This window comes from Limanda limanda, chromosome 23, assembly GCF_963576545.1.
Source record: "Limanda limanda chromosome 23, fLimLim1.1, whole genome shotgun sequence".
In the NCBI taxonomy this organism is placed as follows: Eukaryota; Metazoa; Chordata; class Actinopteri; order Pleuronectiformes; family Pleuronectidae; genus Limanda; species Limanda limanda.
Genome location: NC_083658.1, coordinates 184,146 through 201,046, shown reverse-complemented (window position 1 = coordinate 201,046; position 16,901 = coordinate 184,146). Strand labels below are relative to the sequence as shown.

General features: G+C 42.6%; 1 protein-coding gene across 1 annotated transcript; it reads right to left on the bottom strand.

Moving 5' to 3' along the window:
* Positions 1-7,009: 7,009 nt before the first annotated feature.
* On the bottom strand, positions 7,010-15,604 carry LOC132996946 (adhesion G-protein coupled receptor G7-like). Its single transcript, XM_061067317.1, has 13 exons — positions 15,530-15,604; positions 14,405-14,545; positions 13,409-13,497; positions 13,081-13,229; positions 12,678-12,791; positions 12,367-12,554; positions 11,510-11,662; positions 11,301-11,413; positions 8,993-9,327; positions 8,309-8,390; positions 8,041-8,199; positions 7,311-7,434; positions 7,010-7,222 (listed from the first exon to the last, which is right to left on the bottom strand). Exons 1-13 carry the CDS (start codon positions 15,602-15,604, stop codon positions 7,010-7,012), a joined length of 1,935 nt encoding a protein of 644 aa, XP_060923300.1.
* Between the last annotated feature and the right edge of the window lie 1,297 nt (positions 15,605-16,901).

Here is a 16,901-nt window from a genome sequence, read left to right as displayed (position 1 = left end):
CTAAAGCACAAATCCAACAGGAGAAAATGGCTGATAAATCGTAATAATCATATTTAAACAAACTCTCCATGTATTTTACCAAACAAACAGACGATAAAGTTGAGTTGTTGTGGTGGTTAGCATTGGTCAGCAGAGGTATATCCACGGCTTCTTCATTCTAAAGCTACGTGGCTCGCTCACCAGTTGCTCATTACAACCAGTTAACAAACTGAAGCCGCAGAGATAGAAACTGTTTTTTAATGACGATAATGTCGAGCTGAAAGTGTAAAATATGACGTTGGACAAAAAGTCTTTATATTTTAAACATCAAATCAAACTGGGAACTTTAGCTAAGCTAGCCTCATTAGCAAGAACAGCGCAACGACTGACTTCCTGAAAATCACAAAATGACCAAGATAAGTATTTGAAAGATTCATAGAGAACATTAAAGTCCGTTAGTGACTAAAGGAAGGTTAGCTAATCAGTAGGTTTGTATCTTGCTAATTAGCCATGAAGCTCAGGTTTCTATAGATTTACGAGTTCACTGGAATTTTAGGTGTAAAATTGAACACTGGGTTTGTCTAAATATAAAAATCTGACTTTTTTAAAGTCGCCATGTAACTCAAATGTCGTAGAACAGTCCTGGATCGGGGCTAAGAGCTAACATGCTAATGTGTTGTTGTCATTGAGCCATTCATTTCCTGTTGTTTTTAATGTTTGTCCTGGTGACGCTGAACTTTAACGACTTCCATCAAATCATCGTGTCAAATATGTTCTGTACGTTTGTTTTTTATATTATTTTCAACAATAAAACGTTTGATTCTTTTTTTAAAGAAGTTTATATTCTGTTCTGGCTCAGAATAAAACTGCAGATTCAGCAGGAAGTTCGAGTGTAACAGAGTTTTATCCAAATCACAAACCTTCACTAAACTCGAAAGAGAAGCCATTCCTCTAAAGGGGAGGAGCCGTCCCCATGGCAACCTGGTGACTGCCCCTCACACGTGTGTGTGTTTCTGCAGCGAAACGTGAGGTTGTGTTTTCTCCAGAGAATCAAACACGTGAAGGTTTGTTCACCACAGAGCCTGCAAAAGAAAATAAGAACAGGAAATGTCGCCTGATGCCAAATCTGCTGTAATTTCACCCTCTTGCACAAACACACGGTTACATAACACGTGAACACGCCAACCACCCCCCCCCCAAAACACACACACATGTTCAGTGAACGTGAGGCCTTCAGGGACCACAGTGACTACACTGTCTTCAGTGTTGAAGCTCACAGCAGCAGCAAAAGAAAAATAGTGGTAATAGTGGTAAACCAATAATTACAATTGTCAAGTGGGAATGAGTAAAATAAACAGGAAATAAAATGAGAGACCTACAAGGAACTCTTTATTTATTTTAATTCCTGAAAAGGAATATTAAACCCTATATATATATATATATATATATATATATATATATATATATATATATATATATATATATATATATATATATATATATAATGTTTTTATACACGTCTGTCATCATTTCTAATAACAAAATTAAAACCACATCAAAAATATTAAGTTATGATTGGTAATAGTAAAAAAGAAAATAAAAAAACACGAGTCAGCTGGAATTAGTTTTATTATTTTCTTAGCTTTGTTTTGAGGAAATATCATTTGTAAAATACTGTTTCTTCTCTGCTTCCTTCTTCTATTTCCTTCAAAGCGATTGGTCTGCTGGTCCTGGCTCAGCTTCACTGACCAATCAGAGAGCTGGTCAGTCACTGACCAATCAGGCCTCGAGGTGAGCTTGAGGCTCATTAGCGGGAAACCGGAGCAGCTGGAGGAGACGCTCCAGTTCCAAGATGGCGGACCGAGAGAAGAGGAGTAGAAGAAGCTAAAACAAGAAGAATAAAGAACATCTGCTGCTTTAAAAAGTCCGTTTGTTAGCGTTAGCATTAGCATGAGCACCGAGCCAGGTGAGGACGAGGCTAACACGAAGCTAACACGAAGCTAACACGAAGCTAGCGTGATGCTAGCGTGGTGCTAGCGTGATGCTAGCCCACAGGTGCTGGTGTTCCTCATGTTGAAGCTTCTCTCCTGAGGAGAAACACTCCGGTGAGTTTCTACTGAAACACAAACATTCACTTTATTCTGCTTTTCATACCTTCAGTTAGCTTTAGCTTTAGCGTCATGCTAAAAGACTTGTCAACTGCAGCAGTGAATAATAACTGAACTTATTAACTTACTCAATAAATTCACTGAAAAGTTTGTAATCACTAATGAATGTAAACAGCTGGAGCTGCTGGTTTGGTAACTGGTTTATTAACCAGTTAGTGTGTGTGCTGGTCAAAGATAGTTTGAGGGAGAAGAACCTCCACTCTGTACCTAAACTGCACAAGTTTGTTTCTATCAGAGTGGGACATCTCAGATTATATGAATATTAATAAGTGAAAATTACAGACTTTATATTTGCAACCTTAACGAAGTTCATGTAAAAGAGAATCATTATATAATTGTATGAATGCTGGAGCTGTGTTTGTTTATTTATTAAACAAAGCTCCTCCGCAAAACCTGAACCTTTATGAGCCAGAAACCACCTGATTTCAAAATAAGAGCCCTGAGGTAACACACATGTCTTCACTCGGTGAAGTCAAATGTTTAACCTTTGAACTTCTCAGTTATTTATGGTAACCACGTGGTTAATTCATACGTTTAGAATAATCTTGAAGGTTTGAGTTTGGAGCGTGATGATAGTGGTGATGGTCTGCAGGTCTCACACATCGTTAACTCAATGAGGTGTTGGAGGGAAACCAGACGGGAGCTGGCGTCCTGTTCCAACACGTGCGGCAGGAGGAAGTCCATGTGTTCAAAGAACCAGAGCAGACACCTGAGCTGCAGAGCTGGGATCCATCAAACCCACTTACATAAGAGTCCAGGTCCACTCGTCCTTGAGTCTGCAGGAGACGTCCTCCACTCTTCCTCTGTGCTGCTGTCTTTCTTCTCCTCTTTCACGTCTCGGCCTTGAGGAGCAGCGAGCGTGACCTCCCGCCATTAAAGTCGACCTCGCTGCATTTAAAACACGTGTTCATCACAGAAACGCTCCAGGACTCAAACACAGGAACAGACCTCTGGAATTTATCAGTGAGTTCATTACATGTACTTTACTGTTAAATAAACATTTTACTGCTGCAGGTTCAGACTTTTAAACCAACAGTTTTACAGTAAAATGTTTGATAATCACGTGATTTTATATTCATGTTTTTAAGTTTCCTTCAGTTCATCACTGAGCTGATGAGTCACTTCAGCTCCTTTTATTTTGAAAGATCTCTGTATAAAACTCCTCCAAGCCTGAAGCTGGACCCCCCCCCCCGATTACTCTGACAGATGTGAAGGGGCCAAAAACATAGCAGCTGATGGTTCGAGCAGAGAGAGTTTACAGTCCCAGAGGGATGAAGAAGACGAGGAGGAAGAGGACAAAGAAGAAGAGTTGAACATTGGAGATAAACTCTGGTTGTTAATAACTTCAAAGTGTTTCTAACTGATCTCAGTTCAGCTTCACTCTTCAGCTGCAGCTGCTTGAGACAGGTTGTGACTCTCAGTCAGTTCTTCTCACTCACCATGGGGGGGAACCCACTCACCGGGGGGGGGACGACCCACTCAGCAGAGGGGGGGGGGGGGGAGGGACCCACTCAGCAGAGTCACAGAGAACAGACGCTCAGGGAGAGAAGGAGAAACTTTCTCTGGTTCACACATCAGACTCACTTTAACCAAGCTGCTGCTTTAACTTTTAAAAAGTGTTGATTCACACCTGGGTGCAGTGCATGCTGGGAAGTGAAGAAGGTCGGTATATGAAGCACAGAACGATGAACACGAGGAGAAAACTCTGTGTTTGTGTTTAACTACGAGTGTCTGGTTTCTGTGGTAAAATGTGCTTTATGAAAACTGCCTGAGGAAACTCGGAGGAAAACCCCGTTCAGGACTCATGAAGTCACCAAACCACACACTTGAGCTCCACATGTGCTTCCAGTCAAATCGTTCAGAGAAACTTTAATGTGCTCCAGACTGTACCCCCCCCCCCCCCCCTGCCTGCACACCCCCGCAGAGGAAACCAACCACCCTGCAGCAGAGGGTCACTTCAGGATGGGTTATGTAACGTTGACTCGTTTTACAGGTTCAAAAAGAATAATGGATTGTTCCGATGCTTTATGTTTCAATGAAGCGAAACTGTTTCCTTCAGAGAGAAATTCACACAAACTCTTGTCGATTTATCAGAGAGCGTTTATTCAGTTGTGAGTCTGCAGGCCTCTGTTGTGTTGTGGTTCCTGTCCACACAACGGTTTTGTCTCTGCATCAGTGTTAATCACAAGAGGTTGTGAGCGTCTACATCATTGTTTCCAAACTTCTCAGTTTCTGTTCATCCAGATCAAAACGCAGCTTTAAAGTTTTAGAACTAAAACGAGTCGTTTACAAACTCTGGAGAAGTTTGAACACACAACGTTTCCGTAGCAACAGTGATGAGTTTTTAAATGTAGTCGTGTGGATGAGCTGCAGCCTAAATAAAGATAAGAGGCTGTTACTGACTATAGGGGTCAGTGTTTACACCTGCTGCAAACCTATCGGTAGAAGAAGAGATGGGACGAACTGATGTTCTGTGTTTATTTCATTTCAGTTTCTGTGTTTTCTGGATCAATTGGAAAGTAGAGCAGAGACGACCTCTGACCTTTGAAGGTAACAAAGACTCAGTTCACTGTTTCCTGTGTAAAACAAAGTGTCCCGTGAGTCTTCAGCTGAGTTTATAAACTGATCCTGGATCAGCTGCTTCGCTCTCAAACAGACCAACAGTGAGTCGGAGGGAAACCTCTCGTTCTCCAGAGGCCACATGATCCTCCACAACAGAATCAGAGTCTGATGGGGTTTTTACAAACGACCGGAAACACAGAAGCTCGTTATCACTGCTTTTCTGTTTCTCGTCCCTCGCTTCTTCATCAGCACTACTTGCATGCTGCTGAGCTGTTGCCGTGGTAACCCTCTGTTACTCACGATGCGGCTGGATTCTCCGGAGTTTTCCTGAGTGGTGTCCAACGATGTAATGAGACGTTCCAGCTCGTTAGAGACGCAGCTTCAGCCAAGATTCTGTTTTTAGTCCGATGATCTCAGCTTGTTTGATTTAATGTCACATGTTCAGGTCAGAATCTGCGGCGCAGCCGAGAGAACGTTCTGTCAGCTCGTCCGGCCGGAGGAGGAGGAGTCAGTCCGTCCATCAGGAAACGGTCAAAGACTAAGACAAAAAACAGCTGCTACTGCAACTGAGAAGAGTCAAACTCATGAACTCGTCTCCTTCGGATGAGAAACTGTTTATGAACCAGGGATTTCGCTGTGAACACGCCACAGGAGGTGGATGACGCCCCCACCAGGCTGGAGTCAGTCACTGCTCAGAGAGACCTGCAGGATACGACCAATGACACGAAAGCAAAGGTCGAAGTCGGCCTTCTGTTGGAATCACTTTATTTCTCAGAAGCTTTGAACAAATAGAAGTTATGAATCAGCTCTGATCAAACCAACGTGTTTATTCTCGTCGAACCTTGAACCCTGGAAGTGGTTTTAGAACCAGAGTTCATTGAAGGGAAACAGAGAAATCCTGTGTTATTGATGTTTGAGCCTCGACAGCAGCTGCAGCCTGAAGTTAAAGGAGAATTACACTGTTTTAAATAGAATATGCAGCTGATTCACGTCTGCACCAGGATTCCGTCCCAAGTTTAACGTTGAGTTTCAGCTGGACTCTGACTCCGAGTCCTCCCTGTGACTTCAGGCCTGAAACCAGTAATGAGCGATAATAAAGTGAACACGTGGTCGTAAAGGACGTAAAGAGCTTCGTCAGCGTTTCTCAAACACCAGCGCTCGTTTGTTTCCATCTGAACGGACGACTGGACATGAAATGTTGGACCGTTCCAACTTTGATTTAGAAATAAATGGTTTATAGCAGAATGAGAACAAAGTAACATCAGATGTGAAAACAGAGTTTCACAGTTACACATGATAAACGTGGATGAAAATCAGCTGCTTGACATGCCTCAAACAGTTTGAATGTTAGAACAATTAACACTAATTCAATTCACTAAATTCATTTATTTAAAACCCTGTTCTCAACATCTGTTATCACTGGAGACCTTTAGACCAATTTTCACCAGTAAATTCAATTTATAGTCAATTCAAAGTTGAGTTTGGAGAATTTAACAACTTTTCTTCTCCATTAATGATCTATTAAGACCATCTAAAGATGGTTTAGACCTACAGTCTAAGAAGTTCAGACCATTAAAAACCATAAAATAAAAAAACTGGTTCTAATGAGTTTGTTTTGCGGAATAAAATTTGAGATAGTGACCATCTGTCAGTCTTAGTAATGAACTAATATCATTTTACATCAGGTCCTCATCAGTATAAAATATATCACAATATATGCGTATAGCCCGTATTCACAAATCACAAGTTGTCTCAGAGGGTTATTACTTTATAGACAAATCATTGTGAATAAATGTAAAAACACAGCAACACAAATGTTCCTTCATAGTAAAATCTAACTTCAGAATTTGTATTTTAATAAAGACCATATTAATCAATATTATCAAGATCATTATTGTTTAGTTAGTTTTACCTGTAGGTCCAATAACACAATACTGCAATAAAGACTTAAGCTGCAGTTTATATTTTACTTTCAGAAAATGAAAAATTAAATTAGTTTGTTATTCATCAGTCACATCCATGAGATTTAAAATAGACTAAATGCTGCCACCTGGAGTCCAGTTGGATTTCTGTGAATTCAGTGTTGAGCAGCCGTGCCATAGTTCATTTCATGCTTCGTTAAAGGTTTTTACTGATTATTAATACTTCTCTTCAGTTGTTTAAAAAAGAAGCTGCTGTTGATTAATTGAGGTTCTCTCTGGATCTCCGTCCTTGTTTGATGCCAGTGTTCACTTGTCTTATGTCTTTGAGCAGACGAGGATCTTCAGGTCTCACGTCTTTCACCACTGTTTGAAAAGTTCTTACAGTCGTGTGGTGACGATCGTGTCCTCACTCAGGGATTTGTAGCTCTCTTTAAAGGTGGTCTTCTCCACGGGCCTCCGCAAATTGTAACTCATTTTGCTTGAGAGTGGGAGGTTGACCTGCGATGTCTTGACCTGCGGCGTCTTGACCGGGGAGGTGGAGGATCTGAAGGACTTCGTCGTGAACGTGAAGAGGATGAAAAACAGAAAACCCTGAACACAAAGAGCAGGAAGATGAAGGTCCAAGCCACTGAAACGTTCAGACCTTGTCAGTTTGTCATTGAGGATGAAGCAGACGTACCATTATGATCCCACTGATGCAGAGTAAAACACTGAAGACCGTGTGGTTGCGTCCTGTGCTGTTGAGGACGATGTATCCAAAGAAACAACACAAACCCACCAGCGCTGCCAGAGGAAAACTGGAGCTGCACATCACAAAAGCTCGGTGAGTTAAATGAATGCTCTTATGTTTCTCTGTTTACGCAGATTATATTATGCTGTATTTAAACATTTTTATGGAATAAGTTCCTTCCTCTGCTGGAGCCATTTTGAACTAGAGACTTCTCATGCTCCTGTACGTTATTTTATGTCTATCACATTTGTCCCAGGAGATCTTCAGGTCCTCCGCACTGCAGACATTAAGTTTTAAGTCTGATCAGCAGTTATTTAGGGTCCGGAGGACATAAGGTCAACCATCATTCTCTAAAACTTCTACAACCTGTTTTCACAAACTGGTCCAAAAGTCATGAAATGTGAAGATAGAATCTTAGGATCATTTCAACAAATCTTTCTAGATATTTCCCAAATCAAAATAAATCACAGTTCAGTTAAAGATTCAACAAGAAAAGTTAAGTATGTTTGTGGTATCAAAGCTCACATTCCCCTACTTTGTTTCTCAATAGTTTAAATAATAAAAAGTCTGATTTGATTCGAATCAGACTGAAATAATTCCTCTCAGATGAAACTACGACTTTTCGTTTTCCACACACAAACTATCTGCAGATGATGACACGTATGTTTTTGTGTGTTACCTGGTTTTGTTGGGACGTTTCCTGCCCCTCTCCAGAGAGATGCGAATCAAAATGACAAAATTGTAGATGACGATCAGAGTTCCTGGAAGGATGATACCCCAGAACATCGGTTTCCCAAAGTCAAAGTGTTTGTTCTTGTCCAGAGCTGCGAGCCAACAACTACAGGTTCAAACAAATCATGAATGAAAGTGTGAAACAATGAAAGTTCAACGAGAGATTTAAGTAATGTTCGGAGATAAATGAGTGAAAATAATCACGATGGACCCACAATTCCTCTTGTCTGTAACCCTGAGGATTGGCCGAGGTATAGGTGATGCCCATTGTGATCCCCCCGACCACGAGAGGGAGTCCTGAGACCACAGAGGAAGTTAAACATTTGTAAAAACTAATCAGATATTCTTAAGAGGATTTTTTGTAACTTTAAATAACATTAAGTCTTGAATGAAGATTTTCATTTGGTTGCCATGGTAACATTTTGGTATCACTAGCAGCATCAGCGCCATCAGGCGCAGTACTACACATTACTCTACAGTACTCTACATTACTCTACAGTGCTCCACAGTACTCCACAGTTCTGCCGTGTACTACAGTACTCCACATTACTCTACAGTACTCTACATTACTCTACAGTACTTTACATTACTGTACAGTGCATAACAGTACTACACAGTTCTGCAGTGTACTACAATACTCCACACTAGTTCTAATAAACGTCCTCGTGGTTCAAACATTTTATTGTTGGAGTTGAAGACTGCAGCTGCTTCCTCTTCTTCTTCTTCTGTTTAATTCTGTCTCTACTTCCTGTGATTGGTCCAAAAGTCCAAACCATCCAACAAAAGTGTTATTACTGCAAACCAACAGAACCAGCGTGTCTACGTATGACATCACGTTCTATGTACGAATTTCAGTTGAAATTATTTCCTAGAATATGAATTACTCCTAAATGTCGTACCCCATCCGAGAGCCAAGCTGAGGTAACGCCAGTAGTCAGACGGTCTGCTTTCAAACGTCAGCTTCATCATCAGGTGACCGTACAAGCTGATCCACATGAACGTCGCCAGCAGGGAGAAGTGAAGCAGAAACGCCACCGTGGTACACTCGATGCGTTCTTGCTCCACGTGTTCGTCGGTGGGTGGAACGGCGTTGGGCCCTCTCAGGGCCGGCAGCTCGTCGTCCGCTTTGTCGGACTGAACGGCTCCGGTGACGAAGGTGATGATGAAGCCGAGCAGGCTGGCACAGAGGCTCAGCAGGGCGATCTTCACCTGCTCGTTGCTCTGAAGAGACTCTCTTTTCAAAATAAAGAGCGGTGCATGAATGAAGTCATACGAGTTTAGAAGACATTTTTTGAGAACAAAGTTAAATGATTATTTAAAAGTATAAAACATTTGTTTCATAAAGCAACAAGATTATTCTAAAATTTCCATCTTAGAATATTCTGACCTTTTGTTTAAACAAACTACACTGCTCAAAAAAATTAAAGGAACACTTTTTTATCAGGGTATGGCATGAATTCAATTGCACTTTTTTGATAATGATCTGGTCAGTTAAGTAGCAGAGGGGGTTGTTCATCAGTTTCAGCGGCATTGGTGTTGATGGAATTAACAACAGGTGCACTAGAGGGGCAACAATGAGACAACCCCCAAAATAGGAGTGGTTTTGCATGTGGAGGCCATTTCAAGTTTCTCCCTCTTGATCACTTCGACTGGTTTTCCATTAGTGTTGGCTTTAGCTAGAGTCATTATCTCTCTGGGAGCATGAGGCGATTTCTTAACCCTACAGAAGTTGCACAGATTGTCCAACTCCTCCAGGATGGCACATCCATGCGTGCCGTTGCAAGGAGATCTGATGTGTCTCCCAGCATAATCTCCAGAACATGGAGGAGATTCCAGGAGACAGGAAGTTACTCTAGGAGAGCTGGACAGGGCCGTAGAAGGTCCTCAACCCATCAGCAGGACCGATATCTGCTGCTTGTGCAAGGAGGAACATGTTGAGCACTGCTCGAGCCCTACAGAATGACCTCCAGCCCTACAGAATGACCTCCAGCCCTACAGAATGACCTCCAGCCCTACAGAATGACCTCCAGCAGGCCACTGGTGTGAATGTCTCCGCCCAAACAGTCAGAAACAGACTTCATGAGGGTGAGGGCGCCACGTCCTGTAGTGTGCCCTGTGCTCACTGCCCAGCACCGTGGAGCTCCATTGGTATTTGCTATAGAACACCAGAATTGGCATGTCCGCCACTGGCGCCCTGTGCTTTTCACAGATGAGAGCAGGTTCACCCTGAGCACCTGTGATAGACGTGAAAGGGTCTGGAGAAGCCAAGGAGAACGCTAGCTGCCTGCAACATCGTTCAGCATGACCGGTTTGGTGGTGGGTCAGTGATGGTCTGGGGAGGCGTATCCATGGAGGGACGCACAGACCTCTACAGGCTAGAGAACGGCAGTCTTACTGCCATTTGGTATCGGGATGAAATCCTTGAACCCATGGTCAGACCCTACGCTGGTGCAGCAGGTCCTGGGTTCCTCCTGATGCACGATAATGCCCGGCCTCATGTGGCAAGGGTATGCAGGCAGTACCTGGAGGATGAAGATATTGATGCAATTGAACGGCCCTCACGATCACCTGACCTAAACCCGATAGAACTGGGACATTATGTTTCGGTCCATCAGACCAGGTTGCTCCTCAGACTTTACAGGAGCTCAGTGATGCCCTTAGACAGATCTGGGAAGACATCCCACAAGACACCATCCGTTGTCTCATTAGGAGCTGGCCGCGCATTGTCAAGCATGCACACAAGCACATGGGGGCCACACAAGATATTGAGAAGCATTTTGAGTTGCAGAAATTGAATTTTGGCAAAATGGACAAGCCTGCCACATCACTTTTTCACTATGATTCTCGGGGTGTCTATAAAGTTGAGCCCTCTGTCGGCTGAAAACTTTTATTTCCATCAAAGGTGTGGCGTCCTTTTGTTCCTAAGACATTAAACTCTCCATATCAGTATAAATATCCAACATAATTTTTTTTCACAATGAGATCTGATGTGTTTTCAAAGTGTTCCTTTAATTTTTTTGAGCAGTGTATAAGTGAGTTGAAGAATCAGGTCATTGACTTAAGTGAAAGTGAAAATAAGTTGCACAGTTGTGTCGGCAGCAGGATCATCACAGTTTAATCATTGATGAATGATTAAATTCATCAATGATTCTTCTACTTTATTAACACGTTTAATCATTGATGAATCTGTGTAAACATCGACCTTACTTGTCTTTGATGAGTTTAATGATCGTCACAACCAAACCCAGGATTGAAACTGAAAGTCCAAAGATTGAAGTCAATCCCAGATCCTCAGCGTACTTCAAAATGTCTATGATCACCTGAAACAGAATCATCTCAACATGTTAAATTATCCTCATACAGTGGAGCTCAGTTTGATGAACATGTCAACGTGTCCATGCAGTCGTGATGCTCACTTCGAGGGCGGCGAAGCTGGTGGTGTGGTTACAGATGCATCGCATGGCTCCATCTGAAGCGTTTCCTTTGGAGCAGCCGGCGGTGCTCCAGTCGTTCAGGGTGTAGTTCCAGGAGACGCAGGCGAAGTCGTACAGAGCCGTCCCGCTCGTCAACTGAAACAGAGGACACAGGGTCTTCTCCTTTATTAACACGTTTCAATTCACTAAACTCTTTGCAGCAGGTTGTCGGATCCGACTCGTTCAAACAGGAACATCTGGGAACATCCAGGCGAGGGGCGGAGCCTGTAGAGCAGCAGGGGGCGGGACATGACTTATAAACTCTGCTGTGGAAAGATCAGTGTTGTGACCAGTTGTCTCTGGGAAGCTTCCACACATTGTCCTGCTGGTTCCTCACATGGACTCATGAGGACATGTTACACACATGTTACCAGGAGGCTGCAGGACAAGATCCAGAGACACTGACTCAGAAATCCTGTACATAAGTCAAACTGTTTTGTCTGTCATGGATCCAACATGGCTGCACCAGGATTTCTTATGATTTTACTTTCACTCTAGAATGTAATCGTGCAGCTGCTCCTGTCAACATCTGATTAGACGCCATAAATAACCATAAATCGTTTCACAGGAACAATCACTGGTTCTGATTTCAATCATACTTTCTCCTTCTCCTTTATTTCGATCCTCTGAGGAACATCGTGTGGCTTCTCCGTCCCTGCTCACGAGCCAATCACAGCGCAGACGGTTCTGCTGTGTGATGGTGGATGGTTGAACAAGCAGAAGGGGCGTCGCTCTTTATCTTCAAGAAGCTCTTGAATCCCCATTAACGGTAAGAAACATAAGGAAAATGGTTTTCTTACCGTTGGTCTGAACATCATCTCCACACGCTGCGGCACCACTCTGTGCTTCTGCCCTCGGACGCTGGCCGACAGAACCCGGACGGTAGCGTGACGCGGCTTGTAGAGCGACGATCTGAAGAACCGGCTGTTCTGGTAGAGGACGAAACCCAGGGACACGCGGGACTGCGCCGGAGTTCTGTCTGCAGCCTCTTCAGAAACAAATTCACTTGTTACAGTCAAATAACACAGGGCAGAAAGTTCTGCTGTAGTTGTTTAATTTGGGTCTGTTGATATTATGACTTTATAAAATGTCTCCAGTGCAGAAGACTCACCTGGGGCGAACTGTACGTGGATCAGGGCGTCGGCTACGAACCCGTTTTCCATCACAACAGTCGACGTGTTGGTGTTCAGCTGAATCCGGTCAGATACAAAACTGCCAGATGTTCCTGAAACAAGATGACAGATTTTAGTGATAATTTAACAAACGTAGAGGAAGCTTTGGGGTGGGGCTTAAAGATGTTGAAGATGCCTGATTGGCTCGTAGAATCAGTTTCCTGATTTCAAGTAGTTTCCGGTGTTTTAAATACAGTTTGTAACTCGTCTCTCCTGAATCTGAATTTCCATGTGTTGTTGTGTTTATTTAGTGTAAACATTGTTAATGTTACTGGTGGAATGGATTAGAATGAGTTTCTCTGACTGAACCCAGTGGAAACGCAGCTTCAGTTGGTCACTAACCTTTGAGCGAGGTGAACTGGACTCCCTGAGAGTCGGCAGCACTCACTTGAGCCGACTGCACCACCAGGTTGGGTTGAACCACCTGAGACTGGAACGTGTTCGGGTCAGATCTGAGGTTCAGAGACTGGTCATCCAGAGTTTGCGTCAGGCTGCAAAAGAAAAACACGAGAGTAAAATACTGGAGCTCAACTCAAGTACAAACCAGTTTCAACACCGAGAAAGAGAAAGCAACAAATTAACCCTCAAACATATGCATGCATATATTTAACTATGATTTATAGAGTTTTCTGAGATAAATCTTTGTAAAGATTAAGAAAGGTTTGTTGACTTCAGAGTGGCGGCGTTTTCCTCGGTGTCGTCCAGGACGCTGGCGTTGAGCAGCTGACTGACTGTGGCTACTGCTGCTGTCCTGGCACTCTGCAACACAAACAGGAACACAGGTAGAAAACATCCAGTGGATGTGGATGTTTGAAACACAGATCCAGTAGTGGTGGGAATTGGCAAAAATGTGACGATTCAATAGTATTGCGATATTTGGACTACGATTCAATAGTATTGCGGTACTGCAAGTATTGCGATTCGATTTTGCGATTCATGTCCCCCATATTATTCAAAGGCATTACAAAAAATTAGGAAAATAAGACTGCTCACCTCACTTCAAATGTCACATTTAATTCTGTGAACAACATTGTCTTCTACACATTAACTGAAGTGCAAAAACTTTGTCCTTGAACATTCAGGACACAGGACCTTTGTAATTATTTTCTGAATAGGAGACCTCTCACATAAACACTGAGCTCCCAGCACATAACTTACAATTATTTAAATACAATACAGTAACATAAAGCAGACATAATAGAGTAACATAAACCTGAGAATAATCATATAAATAAGAGTAACCTAGAGCTTCAATCAAATTGAGAAAAATAAACAAATGTGTACTACTAGAGTCCAGTCCAGTTGGATGAATGTAAAATTCATTTGGGAATATTGGCATTTTGGTTCAGAAAAAGCAGTTGGTCAACATGCTCAGATGTTAAAGTTCCTCTGGGCCGTTACTATATCTCCTGCAGTGGAGAACACACGAGGTATCTTTTAAACTCTGAAACTCTCCTCGTCATGCTTTGCCAGCCAGGGGCTGTTACATATATAATTGTAAAAAAAAAAAAAAAAATTAATAATTTAAAAAAAAAAATGCAATACTTTGTGCTACAGTATCGATAGTATTGCGGGCGCAAAATATCACGAGAGTGAACAGAATTGATTTTTTTCCCCACCACTAAGATCCAACCCTGTGTATTCAGCTTGAAGCCATTGTTGATACCTCTGTGATGTTTGGAGACAGCAGCAGCACGTTGGTGATCTCAGCGGCTGTCGTCACGTTTTCAGCCGTCAGCTCTTCAGGTTTGGACGTCAGAATTTGAGCGCTGGTCGCCAACATCTCATAATCTTCCACAGTGGTGATCTGAAGGACAAAAGACAGCAAATCATTTCTTAAAATTGTGGACTGTAAATTAAGATGGACGACATGACGGCTCTTCAAAGTGAAGCCTAATCATCGTGGATATTTATGTTCATTGATCATTATGAGCTTGACGTTAAAGGGACTCTTACCTTTGTTGCATTTTTACACTTTTTTTGGATAAGGTTAAATTGGTATTAATAAGGTAATGACACTCTAAAATGCAAGACAGACCCACCAGGAGTAAAAACAAACAATTATTTCACTCTCATAATATTTAGTGAAAACTTCAACCAATAAAATTCTTCGGACCGAAGGACCTTATTGGCCGACAGACCTGTCTGTTTGCTGCATGGACATGCAGGTTTTCCGTCTGCTTCTTGTGGCGCATTCGGGCCCGCGTCATCAAGGCGCGTCCTCAACTAGAGGGTTTGTTTTGATTCCACGGCAGACAGTAGCGAGTAGCGACCGTAGCGACTGACGATGGCAGACCAAAAAAAAAAAAGCGGAGGCAGTAGGTTGTAAGTCTGCTTGTAAATAAAGTTTTTTCAAAAAAATAAAAACACCGGGATGGTTGTAAGTCTGCTTGTGTAAATAAAGTTTCTTAAATAAAACACCGCGGATGGGAACGAGGGGGTGGGGCATTGGAGGAAGGCGGGATGATTTGAATGTGCTGTAATTCTCAAACGCAACAAAGGTGAGAGTCCCTTTAACACAGCCACAGAGTTGTCATCAAACTGCAGCTGGTATAAGAATGAACATGGGATTGTTTTAAAAATGTTTTTACTGTAAAAACAGTTTCTTACATTTTGCAGAATGTCGCTGAGCGTCAGGCTACACTGGAGAAACTGAGGAGGTAGGAAACCCAGTGATCCGTTGTTGGAACATCTGGTGGTAGCCCTAGGTTTACCGGCTGGATGGAAAAACTCACCATTGTGTTATGATATAAATATACTATAGTACTATAATATATTTCAAAAAACTTACCACCCGATCCTTCCAGACAGAGTTCCTCAGAGTACGAGAACCAGCCGACAGGTGTGCGAGGAAAATTGAGTTCATCTAGCTTCTCGGCTTTGCAGAAATTTTCTAGGAGGAAACATTTGATAGAGCTGATGTGAACAGTTTAAATCCACAGTGAAGAAAAGGGCAGTAAGAAAAGAGTGAAATATTGAGTTAAAGGTTTGTTTCCTGCTGATTTAACCATCGCACCTTCAGAGCACGTGTCTCCGCTCCAGCCGTCAGCACAGAGGCAAACGCCGTCCAATAGCAGCCCACCGTTTAGACACTCCACAGGAGGGGGGCGTGTGGGCGCAGCAGAGGACGCAGTACTGGAGCTAGTACTTGTAGTATTAGTTGTGGGAGCAGCAGAGGACGCATTACTGGAGTTAGTACTTGTAGTATTAGTTGTGGGAGCAGCAGAGGACGTAATACTGGAGCTAGTACTTGTAGTATTAGTTGTGGGCGCAGCAGAGGACGCAGTACTGGAGCTAGTACTTGTAGTATTAGTTGTGGGAGTAGCAGAGGACGTAATACTGGAGCTAGTACTTGTAGTATTAGTTGTGGGCGCAGCAGAGGACGCAGTACTGGAGCTAGTACTTGTAGTATTAGTTGTGGGAGCAGCAGAGGACGTAATACTGGAGCTAGTACTTGTAGTATTAGTTGTGGGCGCAGCAGAGGACGCAGTACTGGAGCTAGTACTTGTAGTATTAGTTGTGGGAGCAGCAGAGGACGTAATACTGGAGCTAGTACTTGTAGTATTAGTTGTGGGAGCAGCAGAGTACGCAGTACTGGAGCTAGTACTTGTAGTATTAGTTGTGGTGGAGGCAGGAGTCAGAGTACTAGTTGTGGTAGCGGCAACAGTATTATTAGTATTTTCAGTATTAGCAGTGGAGGGAGTAGTCGTAGTATTAGCAGTAAAGGGAGTAGTAGTAATATTTTCAGTATTAGCAGTAGAGGGAGTATTTTCAGTATTAGCAGTGGAGGGAGTAGTTGTAGTGTTAGCAGTAGAGGGAGTAGTAGTAATATTTTCAGTATAAGCAGTAGAGGGAGTAGTAGTTGTATAAGCAGTTGAGGGAGTAGTAGTATTAGCAGTAGAGGGAGTAGTAGTAGTATTAGCAGTAGAGGGAGTAGTAGTAATATTTTCAGTATAAGCAGTAGAGGGAGTAGTAGTAGTATTAGCAGTAGAGGGAGTAGTAGTAGTATTAGCAGTAGAGGGAGTAGTAGTAATATTTTCAGTATTAGCAGTAGTGGGAGTAGTAGTAATATTTCCAGTATTAGAAGTAGAGGGAGCAGCAGCAGTATTATTAGTATCTTCAGTATTCGCAGTAGAGGGAGTAGTAGTAATATTTTCAGTATT

Excerpts from the sequence above, each read along its gene's own strand:
- LOC132996946 (XM_061067317.1), bottom strand. The coding sequence starts at position 15,604 with ATGAACTCAATTTTCCTCGCACACCTGTCGGCTGGTTCTCGTACTCTG. Across the intron at positions 13,230-13,408 it reads GAAAACGCCGCCACTCTGAA|CCTGACGCAAACTCTGGATG; the intron begins GTCAACAAACCT and ends TTTCTTTTGCAG. Across the intron at positions 8,391-8,992 it reads CAGCTTGGCTCTCGGATGGG|GACTCCCTCTCGTGGTCGGG; the intron begins GTACGACATTTA and ends CTGTGGTCTCAG.